At 43.1% G+C, this 21673-nt stretch overlaps 1 protein-coding gene across 1 annotated transcript in view; it reads left to right on the top strand.

The window, feature by feature from the left end:
* The window catches only part of LOC311134342 (testis-expressed protein 264 homolog), a 115290-nt gene extending 102492 nt beyond the window's left edge, over positions 1–12798 (top strand). Inside the window, exon 4 of the mRNA XM_084167990.1 lies at positions 11920–12798. Within this exon, the coding sequence (XP_084024116.1) occupies positions 11920–12311 (392 nt within the window). The 3' untranslated portion in view covers positions 12312–12798. The remainder of the gene's footprint in view (positions 1–11919) is intronic.
* Positions 12799–21673: the final 8875 nt, after the last annotated feature.

The raw sequence follows: 21673 nt of genomic DNA on the forward strand, positions 1-21673 counted from the left end.
GTCTGACAGACCAGCCCTGGAAATCAAACTCCGCACAGACCTTCCTGTGTCTGACAGACCAGCCCTGGAAATCAAACTCCACACAGACCTTCCTGTGTCTGACAGACCAGCCCTGGAAATCAAACTCCACACAGACCTTCCTGTGTCTGACAGACCAGCCCTGGAAATCAAACTCCACACAGACCTTCCTGTGTCTGACAGACCAGCCCTGGAAATCAAACTCCACACAGACCTTCCTGTGTCTGACAGACCAGCCCTGGAAATCAAACTCCACACAGACCTTCCTGTGTCTGACAGACCAGCCCTGGAAATCAAACTCCACACAGACCTTCCTGTGTCTGACAGACCAGCCCTGGAAATCAAACTCCACACAGACCTTCCTGTGTCTGACAGACCAGCCCTGGAAATCAAACTCCGCACAGACCTTCCTGTGTCTGACAGACAAGCCCTGGAAATCAAACTCCACACAGACATTCCTGTGTCTGACAGACCAGCCCTGGAAATCAAACTCCACAAAGACCTTCCTGTGTCTGACAGACCTGCCCTGGAAATCAAACTCCACACAGACCTTCTTGTGTCTGACAGACCAGCCCTGGAAATAAAACTCCACACAGACCTTCCTGTGTCTGACAGACCAGCCCTAGAAATCAAACTCCACACAGACCTCCCTGTGTCTGACAGACCAGCCCTGGAAATCAAACTCCACACAGAACTTCCTGTGTCTGACAGAGCAGTGCTGGAAATCAAACTCCACACAGACCTCCCTGTGTGTGGCCAGCCAGACTATAACTCAAACACACTGCCTTGGATGGGTGGGCTTGAGGGGTGGGTGTACTTGTACTGTACTGTACACACATCACTGCAGTACTGTGTGCTCAATGTCCCTCTACAGAAATGACTATACAAATCATGTGCTCTTTACATGTGATGATGATCTGACGATCACTGCTATGTAAATAACTGCTTATTTCATAAAACACAAGAGACATAAATAAGGATACTACACAAGTAGACACAACAGGTGTTGGTTTTCATCTCATATTGTCAATGAGATGATTAGTGTTCTCTGCAGGTCTTACTACTGTACCTCAGGGGATCTGTTTCACCAAGTGTGCCCGTGTGAAGAGGATGTGCTTTTGCATGTCCTCCATTCGTTTCATTGCGCAATTAAGGTATTTATTTTAACACTGTGAACGTTGCAGAAGCTAAATTGTGAGAAATTGTCAGCCCAACCGGGTGTTTCATTTTGGAACACTAACGCAGGAGATAATATTGACCATGTCGAGGGTAGTTATGGAACATTCCGTTTTCCTCTTATTCCTATCTCCCACTCTGAAACTATGGGATCATGCAGTGAAGAGCACCAAATAAGCATCATCTGTCCTTGATGAACAATAGTCTGTTCTCAGAGAGCTTGTTGAGCTGAACTGAGGTCTGTGTCTATATGCTATTATTATTATTACCCTCCTGAAGAAGTACAGAGATGGCTACAGTATCATTTAGTCCTACTGAATGTAATTTATTTCTAATTGCTGTATAATTACACAACAATTACTACATTGTCTGTGTAATTGTTAAACAATTAGGCCTACATATGATCGTGTTGTTATAATCAAGGCTAATGGAAGGGGGGAAGAATGGAAGGGGGGAAGATGTCAGGTGTGCTAGTTGCTGTAAATGATTTGGTTGTACAGTTATGGCCGTTAAACTGACGCTTAGATGAGGATCTTTAAAATGCTAACATGTCAATACTGCATTAGGAAACCATTACAATATAAATGCCTGTTTTTCCTTGGTCTTCTTCTACCTTAGACAGTTTTTTAATTTAGAAACAATTAAATTGTGTATGGAAGTAATATTGCAAATCTAAGTGTTTCTGCATTTCCAATCAAGAGTCCTCATTAAAACCACAGACTCAGTAAAACACAAATCTCTGACCAGTCTTCTCATCTTTTCATAGAAAAATGCCTGCATCTTTCTCCTGTGGGTAGATGAGAGAATAGGTGGATTTACTTTAGTTTTCTTCTATTTTTCCCCCTCCCCTCCTCTCCAAACTCCCAGCCTGCCTCAGTCTTGTCTGTCTCTAATTATCTCCAATTATCTCCTGCTCTCCTCCTTTATAGTGTAACTCTCTAACCCATATTCAGCCTTTGCTCAACCCCTTCAAATGTTCAAGTTGTGGGTAGGGGCAATTGCTCATAACTATTCATTTTGGGGGTGGATAGATGTAGTTGTTCCTGATCCCAACACTTTCTCACTAAAGTATACTTACCAGAAGTTCACTGGCATGCTCTGATAATAAAACTATGTGCATCGGGAGCAAATTAGGCTCTGGACAGTTATCTCACAGTGGTAAGGCGCAGAGTTCCTGACATCTATTGCCACTTGCCCTGTAAATTCAAATCCCCTTGTGGCAGCAAAAAAATAGTTGAAATCTGAATTCACAATTATTGCGTATTGTGTTGGGAAGAAAAGTGCAATCATCACCTTGAAAATTAAGATTAAGGGCTCAATTCATTCCAACCCACATAACAGTATTTACACAGGAGCTATTTTTCCAATGGTTAAAATTAACTCACAGGTTGGTGTTGGGTACTGTATAAAAACCTACAATTAGCCTACTACCAGGGTGAACCCTGTCACAGGTATGCTATCACTTTTCAGAATTAGAAGTGTGTGGGCATGGGATGAATATTGTAAATAAAGGATTTGAAAAATAAATATATCTATCCCATGTGGGGTTAGAATTCACAACCACTGAACTGTGAGCCAACTATCTCCTGTCTTCTCCTTCTCGTCTCCTCTCCTCTCTTCTCTTCTCTTCTCTTTCTCTCTTCTCTTTTTGGTCTGAAACCATTTTAAGAACAAGACCTTAATTCCATAGCTAAGTTTTTTTTCCCTTTATTTAACCAGGTAAGCCAGTTGAGAACAAGTTCTCATTTACAACTGCGACCTGGCCAAGATTAAGCAAAGCAGTGTGATAAAAACAACAACACAGAGTTACATATGGGGTAAAACAAAACATAAAATCAAAATTACAACAGAAAATATATATACAGTGTGTGCAAATGTAGCAAGTTATGGAGGTAAGGCAATAAATAGGCCATAGTGCAAAATAATTACAATTATAATTTAGTATTAACACGGGAATGATAGATGTGCAAGAGATGATGTGCAAATAGAGATACTGGGGTGCAAATGAGCAAAATAAATAACAATATGGGGATGAGGTAGTTGGGTGGGCTAATTTCAGATGGGCTGTGTACAGGTGCAGTGATCGGTAAGGTGCTCTGACAACTGATGCTTGAATTAGTGAGGGAGATAAGAGTCTCCAGCTTCAGAGATTTTTGCAATTCGTTCCAGTCATTGGCCGCAGAGAACTGGAAGGAATGGCGGCCAAAGGAGGTGTTGGCTTTGGGGATGACCAGTGAGATATACCTGCTGGAGCGCATACTACGGGTGGGTGTTGCTATGGTGACCAATGAGCTAAGATAAGGCGGGGATTTGCCTAGCAGTGATTTATAGATGGCATGGAGCCAGTGGGTTTGGCGACGAATATGTAGTGAGGACCAGCCAACAAGAGCGTACAGGTCACAGTGGTGGGTAGTATATGGGGCTTTGGTGACAAAACGGATGGCACTGTGATAGACTACATCCAATTTGCTGAGTAGAGTGTTGGAGGCTATTTTGTAAATGACATCGCCAAAGTCAAGGATCGGTAGGATAGTCAGTTTTACGAGGGCATGTTTGGCAGCATGAGTGAAGGAGGCTTTGTTGCGAAATAGGAAGCCGATTCTAGATTTAACTTTGGATTGGAGATGCTTAATGTGAGTCTGGAAGGAGAGTTTACAGTCTAACCAGACACCTAGGTATTTGTAGTTGTCCACATACTCTAGGTCAGACCCGTCGAGAGTAGTGATTCTAGTCGGGTGGGCTGGTGCCAGCAGCGTTCGATTGAAGAGCATGCATTTAGTTTTACTAGTGTTTAAGAGCAGTTGGAGGCTACTGAATTGGGCCCAATTTAGCAACTAATATAGGCAAATGTTATCTAAAACACTTTCCAAAGCATGGTCTGCTTCAATTTGGGACTTTTGTCATGACCTATTTCCAATTTTTCAGGGGTGAAAGTAGTCAGATTTCGTCGGAAGTGTCTTCCTGGGGGGTATACTAAATAGTCCAGCTCAGCAGCTGGTAGAACATAACCACTCTACCTGCCATTTACATGTACCGCAGCCTGAGAATGGTCAAATACAACACATATATAATACCTTCATGAACCCACTGATCCTCATCTCCTCCCTCTCATTGAGAAGTCTTAGGATTACCCCTTCATAGAAAAACTCAGGCATAATGAAGATCACTGCCCAATATGCCCTTTTTAGACATGATGGGTTTGCTGTGTATGGACTTGCTGGCTGATAAATGGGATGTTTCTCAGCTTATTAATATGCCATAAATAACTCCAGAGTCACAACACCGCTCATATAGACATTGTCTCTCTGCATATTACAGACGGGCTCAGATACACTGAACACTGGACCTGATAATGAGCTTGGTGAGAGATGGACAGATCTGAAGGATGTGGGACTGTGTGAGGGGCTCAGAGACCATGTGTGTTTATTGCACTGTGGTCCCCTGTGATAAGATGGTCCATAACACAGTGTGATGTGTAGATGGGGTTTGTTTGGAGTGTGAACCCAGCAGGGGAGAGGAGAGGAGAGGCTGGGCCAGGGTGTCCCGTTACCCTCCTGGGACACTGACAGGAGATTAATCCTCCATCGTTCCTTAATGAATTAACCTCTCCAAAGCTGTTGGAAGATGATTCCCTACAAAGAGAAAACATATTCGCTGGTTTATCACTGTAGGTGACTAACCCTTTCATACTAAGACGTTTTTCTGCCAACTTTACCATACCGCTAACTTTTTTCTGCCTTTTCCTTATACCTGTTGTAAGAGGGTCATATAAACATTGCCTACTTTTTTTACATGCTAAATATGTCAATCCTATGTGAAAGCAGTAGCCTATATGTAACCTGGGATGCTCTCCTACATCACACACCTTTTATTTTTTATTTTATTTTTTATTTTTCACCTTTATTTAACCAGGTAAGCCAGTTGAGAACAGGTTCTCATTTACAACTGCGACCTGGCCAAGATAAAGCAAAGTAGTGCAATAAAAACAACACAGAGTTACATATGGGGTAAAAAAAACAAACATAAAGTCAGAAATACAACAGAAAATATATATACAGTGTGTGCAAATGTAGCAAGTTATGGAGGTAAGGCAATAAATAGGCTATAGTGCAGAATAATTACAATAGTATTAATAGTACACCTGTCACAATAGGATGATGGGTTTACATAATGAGATCACATGATAGAGATAGAGGTGACTGACTGGTGTCCTGTAAACTGCTTGTTCTGTCTCTTTCTTACATTAATCAATGCTGAAAAGGTCTCACATTTGTGTGCCTATTTTCAGCCTGTAATTTCTGCACAATGACCACGGAGGTGGGGCCTAATTGAGACGACAGTGCTAATTGCAGTCACAATAGGCAGGAATGAATCTCTCCGGCCCCAAAACAATACAGACAGGGAGATGGCAGATGTCACGCTAGCTTCTCTCAACGAAAGAGATCAAGATTATTCATTCATCTTCATTCCAGGGCCGTCATAACTACTACACACATGCAAATGCACACATTCACACAAACCACTCCAATCCAATATGTCTTGGATCATGACAAGCTGAGGAGGTTATTATAATAAGACACTGGTGGATATTCCTCCATCAGAAAGGACTAGTAATCAAATGCTAATCAGGCTCAGCGTTTGGCACATCTTAATTACTCTGAAAGCATCATGGGCCAGTTCATCATGTTATACGGAGGAAATCTCTGTAGCATTACGCTAATGGTCCATCCTGGTGATGAGTGCACATATTCTTTATTTCTTGGACCAGACAGCAGAAACCAAGGCCATTTCCCCTCTGGTAAAGGAGTGAGTTAGAGAAATACTAAATGAGCAACCAGGCCGGATGGCACCATTAGATATCATGTGACTCACTGATATTGCTGTGTGGTTGGCTGTGTAGGAATGGGCCTTTGTCTCTATGACCAATAATATCAGTCTCATCAATGAGACTGGTTGATGTCTCATCAATGAGACATCAACCCATACAGAATGATGTTGATGTGATTGTAATAACCTATTACTATGAATTACTCCCCTTAAATTCCAGAAGAGGAGTACATCTCAGTGACTGGGTTTATGAATAAAGGAACTGGCCCAACACACATGCACGCACACACACACGTACTCACGCATGCACACACACACACACACACACAAACACAGTATCCAAGCACAGAACAGGGGTAGAGTACAGCAGCACTGCAGCATATCATATCTGATCCAAGATGGCATAGCAGTGCGGTCGTGTTTTCTGTAGTGTCCTCATGTAAATAGCCAGTTGTTGTTTTTTTTTTTTTTTTTTTTTTCGTATATATTTCTCAATCTCACTTTCCATCCTTTAACTAAATATACTTTCCTGCAACCCGCCTCACCCAATGTGGAACGGATTCATACATTTTTATACAGAACCTCTGGCTGAAACTAGCCAGCTAGCCAGCTAACTAGCTACTTGATATTAGCCACCGTTAGTGGTCTTCACAATTGTCCGTGGCCGTGGCCTGCACTACCTACCAGCCAGCTCTAGAATGGACAATTATCGGCCAATCTGCACATCGCGCTATCGAGCCAGAGCATATCTGATTTTCTGCCGGAATCACTGAATCACTGGACCTTAACACCGGATCATCGCAACTAGCTAACTGCAACCGAATGGCTGTTGTCGTTGTTGGCTAATCACCACTGTCCTGAAGCTAACCCCAGTTAGCCTTGAGCTAGCCTCGAGCCAGGCCCATCTCCCGGCTATCTACCTCTTTGTCAACCGGACGGGACCTCCTAGTGTTGACACGGAGCCCCGCCGATCCATCACGACTGGTCTGCCGACGTAATCATCTGATGTGGTTTCAACAGGCTTCCCGTTGCGACGACCATGAAGATCCATCTGCTAGCCCCGGCCCGTTAGCACACGCAAACAATAGCCGTGCCTCCAGCTCGCCTGTAGCGTAGCAGCCACTGAACTGCTCCCGGACGTACTTATTGCTGTTCACTGGACCTTATGATCACTCAGCTACACAGCTGATGCCTGCTGGACTGTTCCTTTATACGGTACCCCATCCTGTTTATCTGTTTAGCCTCAGCTCAAACTTTCGTCGCCATTACCTGCTGTTGTCTTAGCTTTCTCGAATAACACCTGTGACTGCTTTATGCCTCTCTCCCATGTCAATATGCCTTGCCTATTGCTGTTTCGGTTAGTTCTAACTGTACTTTTTCAGTGTAGAGCCTCCAGTCCTGCTCAACCTGTCTCAGATAGCTCCTTTGTCCCACCCCCCACACACGCGGAGACCGGCTCAATCGGTGCCTCCAGTGATGCTATCTCTTTCATCTTTACCCAACGCTTAGGATTACCTCCACTGTACTCATATCCTTCCATATCCTTGTCTGTACATAATGCCCTGAATCTATTCTACAACGCCCGGAAATCTGCCCCTTTTTTTCTCTGTACCCAACGCACTAGAAGACTAGTTCTTAAAGCCTTTAGCCGTATCCTTATTCTACTCCTCCTCTGTTCCTCTGGTGATGTAGAGGTTAACCCAGGCCCTGTAGCCCCCAGTATCACTCCTGCTCCCCAGGTGCTATCATTTGTTGACTTCTGTAACCGCAAAAGCCTTGGTTTCTTGCATGTTAACATCAGAAGCCTCCATCAGAAGTTATTCACTGCGTTAGCACACTCCGCCAACCCTGATGTTCTAGCAGTGTCTGAATCCTGGCTTAGGAAGGCCACCAAAGATTCTGAAATGTCCATTACCAACTATAACATTTTCCGTCTAGATAGAACTGCCAAAGGGGGCAGAGTTTCAATCTACTGTAGAGATAGCCTGCAGAGCTCTATCATACTATCCAGGTCTGTGCCCAAACAGTTTGAGCTTCTACTTCTAAAAATCCACATTTCCAGAAAGAAGTCTCTCACTGTTGCCGCTTGCTACAGACCCCCCTCAGCCCCCAGCTGTGCCCTGAACACCATATGTGAATTGATTGCCCCCCATCTATCCTCAGAGTTCGTATTGCTTGGTGACCTAAACTGGGATATGCTTAACACCCCGGCCGTCCTACAATCTAAACTAGATGCCCTCAATCTCACACAAATGATCAATGAACCTACCAGGTACAACCCTAAATCCGTTAACATGGGCACCCTCATAGATATCATCCTGACTAATTTACCCTCTAAATACTCCTCCGCTGTCTTCAACCAGGATCTCAGCGATCACTGCCTCATTTCCTGCATCCGTAATGGGTCCGCGGTCAAACGACCACCCCTCATCACTGTCAAACGCTCCCTAAAACACTTCAGCGAGCAGGCCTTTCTAATTTACCTGGCCCGGGTATCCTGGATGGATATTGACATAATTCCGTCAGTAGAGGATGCCTGGTTGTTCTTTAAAAGTGCTTTCCTCTCCATCTTAAATAAGCATGCCCCATTCAAAAAATTCAGAACTAAGAACAGATATAGCCCCTGGTTCACCCCAGACTTGACTGCCATTGACCAGCACAAAAACATCCTGTGGCGTACGGCATCGAACAGCCCCCGCGATATGCAACTTTTCAGGGAAGTCAGGAACCAATATACACAATCAGTTAGGAAAGCAAAGGCTAACCTTTTCAAACAGAAATGTGCATCCTGTAGCACTAACTCCAAAAAGTTTTGGGACACTGTAAAGTCCATGGAGAATAAGAGCACCTCCTCCCAGCTGCCCACTGCACTGAGGCTAGGAAACACTGTCACTACCGATAAATCTACGATAATCGAACATTTCAACAAGCATTTTGCTACGGCTGGCCATGCTTTCCACCTGGCTACGACCTACCCCGGCCACCAGCTCTGCACCCTCCGCTGCAACTTGCCCATGCCCCCCCCCCCCCGCTTCTCCTTCACCCAAATTCAGATAGCTGATGTTCTGCAAAATCTGGACCCCTACAAATCAGCTGGGCTAGACAATCTGGACCCTTTCTTTCTAAAATTAGCCGCCGAAATTGTCGCAACCCCTATTACCAGCCTGTTCAACCTCTCTTTCGTATCGTTTGAGATCCCCAGAGATTGGAAAGCTGCCGCGGTCATCCCCCTCTTCAAAGGGGGTGACACTCTAGATCTAAACTGTTACAGACCTATATCCATCCTGCCCTGCCTTTCGAAAGTATTTGAAAGCCAAGTTAACAAACAGATCACCGACCATTTCGAATCTCACCGTACCTTCTCCGCTATGCAATCTGGTTTCCGAGCTGGTCATGGGTGTACCTCAGCCACGCTCAAGGACCTAAACGATATAATAACCGCGATCGATGAAAGACCGTCTTCATTGACCTGGCCAAGGCTTTTGACTCTGTCAATCACTGCATTCTTATTGGCAGACTAAATAGCCTTGGTTTCTCAAATGACTGCCTCGCCTGGTTCACCAACTACTTCTCAGATAGAGTTCAATGTGTCAAATTGGAGGGCCTGTTGTCTGGACCTCTGGCGGTCTATGGGGGTGCCACAGGGTTCAATTCTCGGGCCGACTCTATTCTCTGTGTATATCAATGATGTCGCTCTTGCTGCTGGTGGCTCTCAGATCCACCTCTACGCAGACGACACCATTTTGTATACATCTGGCCCTTCATTGGACACTGTGTTAACAAACCTCCAAACGAGCTTCAATGCCATACAACACTCGTTCCGTGGCCTCCAACTGCTCTTAAACGCTAGTAAAACTAAACGCATGCTCTTCAATCGAACGCTGCTTGCACCCGCCTGCCCGACTAGAATCACTACTCTCGGCTGGTCTGACTTAGAATATGTGGACAACTACAAATACCTAGGTGTCTGTTTAGACCGTAAACTCTCCTTCCAGACTCACATTAAGCATCTCCAATCCAAAGTTAAATCTAGAATCGGCTTCCTATTTCGCAACAAAGCCTCCTTCACTCATGCTGCTAAACATGCCCTCGTAAAACGGACTATCCTACCGATCCTTGACTTCGGCGATGTCATTTACAAAATAGCTTCCAACACTCTACTCAGCAAATTGGATGTAGTCTATCACAGTGCCATCCGTTTTGTCACCAAAGCCCCATATACTACCCACCATTGTGACCTGTACGCTCTCGTTGGCTGGCCCTCACTACATATTCGTCGCCAAACCCACTGGTTCCATGCCATCTATAAATCACTTCTAGGCAAATCCCCGCCTTATCTTAGCTCATTGGTCACCATAGCAACACCCACCCGTAGTATGCGTTCCAGCAGGTATATCTCACTGGTCATCCCCAAAGCCAACACCTCCTTTGGTCGCCATTCCTTCCAGTTCTCTGCTGCAAATGACTGGAACGAACTGCAAAATTCTCTGAAGCTGGAGACACTTATCTCCCTCACTATCTTTAAGCATCAGTTGTCAGAGCAGCTTACCGATCACTGCACCTGTACACAGCCCATCTGTAATTAGCCCACCGAACTACCTCATCCCCATATTGTTATTTACATTGTTATTTATTTTGCTCATTTGCACCCCAGTATCTCTATTTGCACATCATCTTCTGCACATCTATCATTCCAGTGTTAATACTAAATTGTAATTATTTTGCACTATGGCCTATTTATTGCCTTACCGCCATAACTTACTACATTTGCACACACTGTATATAGATTTTCTATTGCGTTATTGACTGTACGTTTTGTTTATTCCATATGTAACTCTGTGTTGTTGTTGTTTTTACCGCACTGCTTTGCTTTATCTTGGCCAGGTCGCAGTTGTAAATGAGAACTTGTTCTCAACTGGCTTACCTGGTAAAATAAAGGTTAAATATTTGTATATATTTTTTTTTTTTTAAGATTCACCCACCCACTGAGATCCTCTAGCCTTCTCAGGAGGTGAAATCTGCAATGTAGTCTTGCATTCACTCATTCATTCAAAAACCATCCAACTGGAAGGATGTGAGTGAGAATGCTGTTATTGTCGCTTGTTGCTGCCCATGTTCAAACTGGCCCAATTTTCTCAGCCTCTCTTAAAAATGACAACAATGGCAGGTCTGGCATTGACACCAATGAAGTCTCTTTGTGTAATGGAGCTAGTCACCTCATATGTGAGCTGTTGAGTGACGTGGGATATATGTAGTCAGTTTGTCTCAATTTACAGGGTAAAGTTTGTACTTGTACTGTAGTTTGCTTACCCTAATTGTATCTTTTGTCCGTTTCCCTTTTTGTAAAGTTGAAGTAATTCATTAGCTTGAAGCTGGAAAGATCCCAACCAGTTAGATTAAGGAGAGTGCCTCTGTCTGCTCTCTCTTTCTCCTTAACATTCTCCCTCTCTAGTCTCTCTCTCACTCTCACTCTCTCTCACTCACTTACTCTCTTTTACTCTCACTCTCTTTTACTCTCACTCTCTTTCTCCCTCTTGTGTACTTTCTTCAATTACAATAAGTAGGAAGACACAAAACACAATAGTTAATGAGTGTGGACTTAGGGCTCTATTCAATCCGTATCACGGAAGTTCAGCATTCCAGTGGGATTGAAATTTAAAGGCAATGTTCCCTTGTTAGCGGAGACTGCATTCACGGTACGGGTTAATTGGAAATTACCTTTACATTTCTATCGGGCAATCTGTAACACTTCAGCCATACAGATTGAATACAGCCCTTACACTTTTGTTCATGACGTCTCCACAATTACATTTCTTGTAATTTCTGGCTCTGTAGATGGTTAGTTTTGAACTGACATCTATTCGCTGTTTCACCTGACCTCTCTTCCTGTGGTTGCAGGTGCAGAGTCCCACAGTGATGTCAGCAGCAAGCTGAGCAGCCAGGGGCAGTCAAAGAGCACAGAGACATCTCAGGCCCCGTCCTCAGCCCCCTCGCTGCCCCCCTCACTGCCCCACAGGGACCAGGGGGACGGGGACGAGCAGGGCCAGGGCGAAGAGCACAGGGAGCCCAGCGAAAAGGAGCACGAGAACAAGGGCTCCAGCGAGTCAGTGGGCAGCGGCTCCTCCTTTGAGGAACTGGACTTGGTGGAAGAGATGGTGGAGGAGCTGGAAAGAGAGTTGGGGATGGAGGAGAGGGAGGAGGAAGGCCCCACGGTGAAGGAAGAAGCCAAGGAAGCCCCAGTAGAGGCTTTAGCTGAGGAGAGGGAGCCCATGGGGGATGGAGAGGAGTAGACGAGGGGGAGATATAGGGATGGATGGAGGTAACAACTCTGGTTTGATCCTTTTAAGGTGGGAGAGAGATTTCTTCAGCTAATCTTAGTTGTCTTTTATGTCAACTTGTTGGTGGATCTGTAGCCATACTATTTATCATGACAGACATGCCATCAATTTCTGGACATCTGAACTATCCTGTACGTAAAACTGTAATGTCTGTGAGAGATAACGACAAAACAAAGATGGGTTGATCAACATTAAACAGATAGAACTGTAGGACATGATACATTCACCAGTAGAAAGTGATACACTCTTTGAGTGGACAAAAATATTGTTACAATGTACTTGTGGGACTGATGAAAGTTAATATTTCTTTTGATTGAAGTATTTAAATGTTAGTAACATTGAATCCAATATGTTTTTATCATCTCCCATCATAGTAGGCACACATTTTATGTAAGATAATTAGTTTGATATATACTGTATATATACACTACCGTTCAAAAGTTTGGGGTCACTTAGAAATGTCCTTGTTTTCGAAAGAAAAGCATTTTTTTTGTCCATTAAAATAACATCAAATTGATCAGAAATACAGTGTAGACATTGTTAATGTTGTAAATGGCTATTGTAGCTGGAAACGGCTGATTTTTAAAAAATGGAATATCTACATAGGCGTACAGAGGCCCATTATCAGCAACCATCAGTCCTGTGTTCCAATGGCACGTTGTGTTTGCTAATTCAAGTTTATCATTTTAAAAGGCTAATTGATCATTAGAAAACCCTTTTGCAATTATGTTAGCACAGCTGAAAACTGTTGTGCTGATTAAACTGGCCTTCTTGAGACTAGTTGAGTATCTGGAGCATCAGCAATTGTGGGTTTGATTACAGGCAAAAAATGGCCAGAAACAAATAACTTTCTTCTGAAACTCGTCAGTATATTCTTGTTCTGAGAAATGAAGGCTATTACATGCGAGAAATTGCCAAGAAACTGAAGATCTCGTACAACGCGGTGTACTAGTCCCCTCACAGAGCAGTGCAAACTGGCTCTAACCAGAATAGAAAGAGGAGTGGGAGGCCCCGGTGCACAACTGAGCAAGAGGACAAATACATTAGAGTGTCTAGTTTGAGAAACAGACACTTCACAATGATCAATTAGCCTTTTAAAATGATAAACTTGGATTAGCAAACACAACGTGCCATTGGAACACAGGACTGATGGTTGCTGATAATGGGCCTCTACACCTATGTAGATATTCCATAAAAAATCAGCCATTTCCAGCTACAATAGCCATTTACAACATTAACACTGTATTTCTGATCAATTTGATGTTATTTTAATGGACAAAAAAAATGATTTTCTTTCGTAAACAAGGACATTTCTAAGTGACCCCAAACTTTTGAACGGTAGTGTATATATATATATATGTATATGTACAGTTGAAGTCGGAAGTTTACATACACTTAGGTTGGAGTCATTAAAACTCATTTTTCAACCACTCCACAAATTTCTTGATAACAAACTATCGTTTGGGAAATCGGTTAGGACATCTACTTTGTGCATGACACAAGTAATTTTTCCAACAATTGTTTACAGACAGATTATTTCCCTTATAATTCACCGTATCACAATTCCAGTGGGTTTACATACACTAAGTTGACTGTGCCTTTAAACAGCTTGGAAAATTACAGAAAATGATGTCATGGCTTTAGAAGCTTCTGATAGGCTAACTGACATCATTTGAGTCAATTGGCGGTATACCTGTGGATGTATTTCAAGGCCTACCTTCAAACTCAGTGCCTCTTTGCTTGACATCATGGGAAAATAAAAATAAAATCAGCCAAGACCTCAGAAAAAAGATTGTAGACCTCCACAAGTCTGGTTCATCCTTGGGAGCAATTTCCAAACACCTGAAGGTACCACGTTCATCTGTACAAACAATAGTATGCAAGTATAAACACCATGGGACCACGCAGCCATCATACCGCTCAGGGAGGAGACGCGTTCTTTGGTGCGAAAAGTGCAAAGAAATCCCAGAACAACAGCAAAGGTTGTGAAGATGCTGGAGGAAACAGGTACAAACGTATCTATGTCCACAGTATATCGACATACCCTGAAAGGCCGCTCAGCAAGGAAGAAGCCACTGCTCCAAAACCGCCATAAAAAAGCCAGACTACGGTTTGCAACTGCACATGGGGACAAAGATCGTACTTTTTGGAGAAATGTCCTCTGGTCTGATGAAGCAAAAATAGAACTGTTTAGCCATAATGACCATCGTTAAGTTTGGAGGAAAAAGGGGGTTGCTTGCAAGCCGAAGAACACCATCCCAACCATGAAGCACGGGGGTGGCAGCATCATGCTGTGGGGGTGCTTTGCTGCAGGAGGGACTGGTGCAGTTCACAAAATAGATGGCATCATTAGGAAGGAAAATTATGTGGATATATTGAAGCAACATCTCAAGGCATCAGTCAGGAAGTTAAAGCTTGGTCGCAAATGGATCTTCCAATTGGACAATGACCCCAAGCATACTTCCAAAGTTGTGGCAAAATGGCTTAAGGACAACAAAGTCAAGGTATTGGAGTGGCCATCACAAAGCCCTGACCTCAATCCTATAGAACATTTGTGGGCAGAACTGAAAAAGCGTGTGCGAGCAAGGCCTACAAACCTGACTCAGTTACACCAGCTCTGTCAGGAGGAATGGGCCAAAATTCACCCAACTTATTGTGGGAAGCTTGTGGAAGGCTACCCAAAACGTTTGACCCAAGTTAAACAATTGAAATGCAATGCTACCAAATACTAATTGAGTGTATGTCAACTTCTGACCTACTTGGAATGTGATGAAAGAAAAAAAGCTGAAAGAAATAATTCTCTCTACTATTATTCTGACATTTCACATTCTTAACCCTCCCGTTGTCCTAGGGTCAAAAGGACCCGCCACTGTGTTGAACCAACTTTCTTTAATTTTAATATTTTTGGGATCATTTGTGAGAAGGAGGCAGTGAGACTTTAAAGAAAGTATCACTGCCTCCTTCTTTTAAAATAAAGTGGTGATCCTAACTGACCTAAGACAGGGAATTTTTACTAGGATTAAACATCAGGAATTGTGAAAAACTGAGTTTAAATGTATTTGGCTAAGGTGTATGTAAACTTCCGACTTCAACTGTATATGTATATATACAGTACCAGTCAAAGGTTTGGACACACCTACTCCTTCAAGGGTTTTTCTTTATTTTTACTATTTTCTACATTGTAGAATAATAGTGAAGACATCCAAACTATGAAATAACACATATTTTTCAACAAATCAAAATATATTTTATATTTGAGATTCTTCAAATAGACACCCTTTGCCTTGATGACAGCTTTGCACACTCTTGGCATTCTCTCAACCAGCTTCATGAGGTAGTCACCTGGAATGCATTTCAATTAACAGGTGTGCCTTCTTAAAATATACAGAAGATAGCCCTATTTGGTAAAAGACCAAGTCCATATTATGGCAAGAACATATTTTAGATTATTCTAAGTAGCCACCCTTTGCCTTGATGACAGCTTTGCACACTCTTGGCATTCTCTCAACCAGCTTCACCTGGATTGCTTTTCCAACAGTCTTGAAGGAGTTCCCACATATGGTGAGCACTTGTTGGCTGCTTTTCCTTCGCTCTGCGGTCCAACTCATCCCAAACCATCTCAATTGGGTTGAGGTTGGGTGATTGTGGAGGCCAGGTCATCTGATGCAGCACTCCAGCACTCTCCTTCTTGGTCAAATAGCCCTTACATAGCCTGGAGGTGTGTTGGGTCATTGTCCTGTTGGAAAACAAATGATAGTCCCATTAAGCCAAACCAGATGGGATGGCGTATCGCTGCAGAATGCTGTGGTAGCCATGCTGGTTAAGTGTGCCTTGAATTCTAAATGAATCACAGTGTCACCAGCAAAGCACCCCCACACCATCACACCTCCTCCTCCATGCTTTAAGGTGGGAACCACACATTAGGAAATAATCCGTTCACCTACTCTGTGTCTCACAAAGACACTGCATCATCATCAGACCAAAGGACAGATTTCCACCGGTCTAATGTCCATTGCTTGTGTTTCTTGGCCCAAGCAAGTCTCTTCTTATTATTGGTGTCCTTTAGTAATGGTTTCTTTGCAGCAATTCGACCATGAAGGCCTGATTTCACGCAGTCTCCTCTGAACAGTTGATGTTGAGATGTGTCTGTTACTTGAACTCTGTGAAGCATTTATTTGGGCTGCAATTTCTGAGGTGCAGTGACATTTTCCGGACTGACTGGCCTTCATGTCTTAAAGTAATGATTTACTGTCGTTTTTCTTTGCTTATTTGAGCTGTTTTTACCATAATATGGACTTGGTCTTTTAGCAAATAGGGCTTTCTTCTGTATACCACCCCTACCTTGTCACAACACAACTGATTGGCTTAAACGCATTAAGAAGGAATGAAATTCCACAAATTAACTTTTAACAAGGCACACCTGTTAATTGAAATGCATTCCAGGTGACTACCTCATGAAGCTGGTTGAGAGAATGCCAAGAGTGTGCAAATCTGTCATCAAATCATTGATTTGTTTAACACTTTTTTGGTTCCTACATGATTCCATATGTGTTATTTCATAGTTTTGATGTCTTCACTCTTATTCTACAATGTAGAAAATAGTAAAAAATAAAGACAAACCCTTGAATGAGTAGGTGTGTCCAAACTTTAGACTGTATATGTGTATATATATGTATATGTGTGTGTATATAGTGAAATACAGTATAGTTTAAGACAGTGGTCACCAACCGTTCCAACACGATCGACTGGTCGATCTTCAAGCATTCCTAGTCGATCACCAAACATGTCTGTAGAAAAGCCAACGATAAAGGCTGTGATAAAGGCTGCCGCTCCTTTTTTTTGTATTTTTCTTGTTGCGCTGTTGGTGGTAGGTGCACTTGATTCAGAAGCCCTGCGCACTGGGGAGGCGAATTGTTCCCATTTTGAACCATTTCATTTGTCTGAAAAGACTAACTCCACCTACCCGTTGGACCATGAGATCTGTGGCTAAATCGAGTGCGACACCTACACTGGCCAATCGGATAGCTCAAATCACCGTGCCTACAGCTTCCAGGACCCCAGCCACAGCAAAGTTTGATACTATTCTACGTGAGATTTCATAACTTCTAAAACAATGACCGTCAAATAATACAGCAAAGAGCTGCTGTTTTTAATGAGTGAGTTCATGTCTAAGTTTGTATTCAGCACTGTCAACACTGTTTATATTCAACGCTATTACAAAACATAAAACACGCTTCTCCCTACTTCCACTCTCAATGCAGCTGCAATGAATAAGTAGCCAAGTGTATTGATAGCCCTGCATTTTTATTATTAGCAGCTCGTCATGTCTATTTTAATATCGAGGAATATTTCACTTTCTCTGGTCATAGGAACAACATGAGTTTGTGCATGAGGCAGATTTTACATTTTAGTAATTTAGCAGACGTTCTTATCCAGAGCAACTTACAGTTAGTGAGTGCATACATTTTCATACTTTTTTCATACTGGCCCGCCGTGGGAAATGAACCCACAACCCTGGCGTTGCAAGCGCCATGCTCTACCAACTGACCATTAGGTGAAAGACAGTATCCCCCCTCTCTGGTCAGTCTCACCGGAGGAAAGGAAGGAGAGCGCAGGGAACGGAAGAGGCGAACCCTCTGCTGCTCTATTCTTCACTCCATTGCCATGTTCAAAACAACTGGGAACTTGGAAATATCGTTTTGAATGGTCATCCAACTCGGAATTCCAAGTCGGAAACTCTGGCATCTTTCTTGAGCTCGCAACTTTCCGACCTGAAGATCACTGACCTCATTTTTTCCCCAGAGTTCTCAGTTGTCTTGAAAACACCATGACCATCAGACCATCAGTCCAGTAAAATAAAAACGCAAATTATTTCAATATATGCTCAGCTGTGCCTCACAAATGCTATACCAACTGATCTATTTTGTTATATACACTGCTCAAAAAAATAAAGGGAACACTAAAATAACACATCCTAGATCTGAATGAATGAAATAATCTTATTAAATACTTTTTTCTTTACATAGTTGAATGTGCTGACAACAAAATCACACAAAAATTATCAATGGAAATCAAATGTATCAACCCATGGAGGTCTGGATTTGGAGTCACCCTCAAAATTGAAGTGGAAAACCACACTACAGGCTGATCCAACTTTGATGTAATGTCCTTAAAACAAGTCAAAATGAGGCTCAGTAGTGTGTGTGGCCTCCACGTGCCTGTATGACCTCCCTACAACGCCTGGGCATGCTCCTGATGAGGTGGCGGATGGTCTCCTGAGGGATCTCCTCCCAGACCTGGACTAAAGCATCCGCCAACTCCTGGACAGTCTGTGGTGCAACGTGGCGTTGGTGGATGGAGCGAGACATGATGTCCCAGATGTGCTCAATTGGATTCAGGTCTGGGGAACGGGCGGGCCAGTCCATAGCATCAATGCCTTCCTCTTGCAGGAACTGCTGACACACTCCAGCCACATGAGGTCTAGCATTGTCTTGCATTAGGAGGAACCCAGGGCCAACCGCACCAGCATATGGTCTCACAAGGGGTCTGAGGATCTCATCTCGGTACCTAATGGCAGTCAGGCTACCTCTGGCGAGCACATGGAGGGCTGTGCGGCCCCCCAAAGAAATGCCACCCCACACCATGACTGACCCACCGCCAAACCGGTCATGCTGGAGGATGTTGCAGGCAGCAGAACGTTCTCCACGGCGTCTCCAGACTCTGTCACGTCTGTAACTTGCTCAGTGTGAACCTGCTTTCATCTGTGAAGAGCACAGGGCACCAGTGGCGAATTTGCCAATCTTGGTGTTCTCTGGCAAATGCCAAACGTCCTGCACGGTGTTGGGCTGTAAGCACAACCCCCACCTGTGGACGTCGGGCCCTCATACCACCCTCATGGAGTCTGTTTCTGACCGTTTGAGCAGACACATGCACATTTGTGGCCTGCTGGAGGTCATTATGCAGGGCTCTGGCAGTGCTCCTCCTGCTCCTCCTTGCACAAAGGCGGAGGTAGCAGTCCTGCTGCTGGGTTGTTGCCCTCCTACGGCCTCCTCCACGTCTCCTGATGTACTGGCCTGTCTCCTGGTAGCGCCTCCATGCTCTGGACACTACGCTGACAGACACAGCAAACCTTCTTGCCACAGCTCGCATTGATGTGCCATCCTGGATGAGCTGCACTACCTGAGCCACTTGTGTGGGTTGTAGACTCCGTCTCATGCTACCACTAGAGTGAAAGCACCGCCAGCATTCAAAAGTGACCAAAACATCAGCCAGGAAGCATAGGAACTGAGAAGTGGTCTGTGGTCACCATCTGCAAAACCAGTCCTTTATTGGGGGTGTCTTGCTAATTGCCTATAATTTCCACCTGTTGTCTATTCCATTTGCACAACAGCATGTGAAATTTATTGTCAATCAGTGTTGCTTCCTAAGTGGACAGCTTGATTTCACAGAAGTGTGATTGACTTGGAGTTACATTGTGTTGTTTAAGTGTTCCCTTAATTTTTTTGAGCAGTGTAATATGGTCTGAGAATAACTATATTGGCAGGCCAGGCATATAGCCAATATGCTGCGATAATGTATTAGGCCTACTGCACAAACCTCATTCCTACAGAAATGTTTTAATTAGGTTAACGTAACATTTTTTAAGTAATGTTTAAAAATAAATCTGAGCGGTAGATCTCTGCTTGCGTTTTGACTGTGAAAGTGATCTTGACTTATAAAAGGTTGGTGACCACTGGATTAAGATGAACAACCATTATATGAAGGAATCTTATGCATTTAGTTGTGAAGAATTTGTAATTGTATCTGCCTACATATCATGACAATTGAGATGCTACCTACTTGCTTTGGTAACAAAATTTTCAGAATACTGTTATGAGGCCTTTTCACAGAACGTAGTGACCAGAAAAATCCAGAGCAAGTACTGTACAAGAGGGTATCTAAAGCAATATCTGCCTTATTCATTTTGACATGAATAACGGGGAATAACAGCCTAACAAGGTCATTTAGCTTTTGCCCTCAATTTGAAATAGGTTTGACACCTGGGAAAAGCAAGGCATAAACGGAGTGTTGTAGACTAATCCATAGAACTGTAAGAGGAGGGGCTTTAGGTGAAAGTCAGTTCAGACTCGAAGTCATCAAGGGCTAGGATTTACAATGCAACTCTGAGATGGAAACAGTCTAAAAGTTTAGATGAGATGGAAACTGTCTAAAACAGTATTTTTAATCATCTGATAGACTTATGTAACAGTTTAAGCATATAGCCAATCTATGAACATATTTGAAATCCGCATCTTTCAGATGATCTGTTCTATTACTTTGGCCTAGGTTTTTCCAGTCTAGAAAGTTGTTAAACTATGGTGTGTCATGTGTACCAATATAATCTTTACCTTTTGACTTGAATCAGGGATATACTGAGTTCTTCCCTTATTTTAGGTATAACAACTTCCTGTATAGCATGATAATCTTATGATATAGATATTGGGCTCACTCCATTTGTTGTTGGCACATGTTGGTTATTCTGTTGGGTGTCTCGTCTTGTGCTTTGAGTGATGGAGATAATGTACAATGCCATCGGTGTGTTTTTCTGTCTGGAATAAACGTTTTTTAATTGTAAAAGATAATGTGCAATTGTCTTTTTCCTGTATCTATACAGAAAATCAATACTGTATTGCTACTGTATGCATATTATGTGGTAAACCCCTGTAGTATTCAGACAGTGAAAGTACATTCCTCTATCCCTATTGCTCACGCTACAGCGCTGAAAACTCATCCTCTGTGGCCTTTTTATTGATGAAAGTCTCTCTCACTCTCTTTTCGGAAGAAGGGTATTATACAGTGGGGAAAAAAAGTATTTAGTCAGCCACCAATTGTGCAAGTTCTCCCACTTAAAAAGATGAGAGAGGCCTGTAATTTTCGTCATAGGTACACGTCAACTATGACAGACAAATTGAGAAAAAGATATCCAGAAATTCACATTGTAGGATTTTTAATGAATTTATTTGCAAATTATGGTGGAAAATAAGTATTTGGTCACCTACAAACAAGCAAGATTTCTGGCTCTCACAGACCTGTAACTTCTTCTTTAAGAGGCTCCTCTGTCCTCCACTCGTTACCTGTATTAATGGCACCTGTTTGAACTTGTTATCAGTATAAAAGACACCTGTCCACAACCTCAAACAGTCACACTCCAAACTCCACTATGGCCAAGACCAAAGAGCTGTCAAAGGACACCAGAAAAAAATAGTAGACCTGCACCAGGCTGCGAAGATTGAATCTGCAATAGGTAAGCAGCTTGGTTTGAAGAAATCAACTGT

Source organism: Coregonus lavaretus, assembly GCF_964263955.1.
Source record: "Coregonus lavaretus genome assembly, chromosome: 8".
NCBI classification, from domain to species: Eukaryota; Metazoa; Chordata; class Actinopteri; order Salmoniformes; family Salmonidae; genus Coregonus; species Coregonus lavaretus.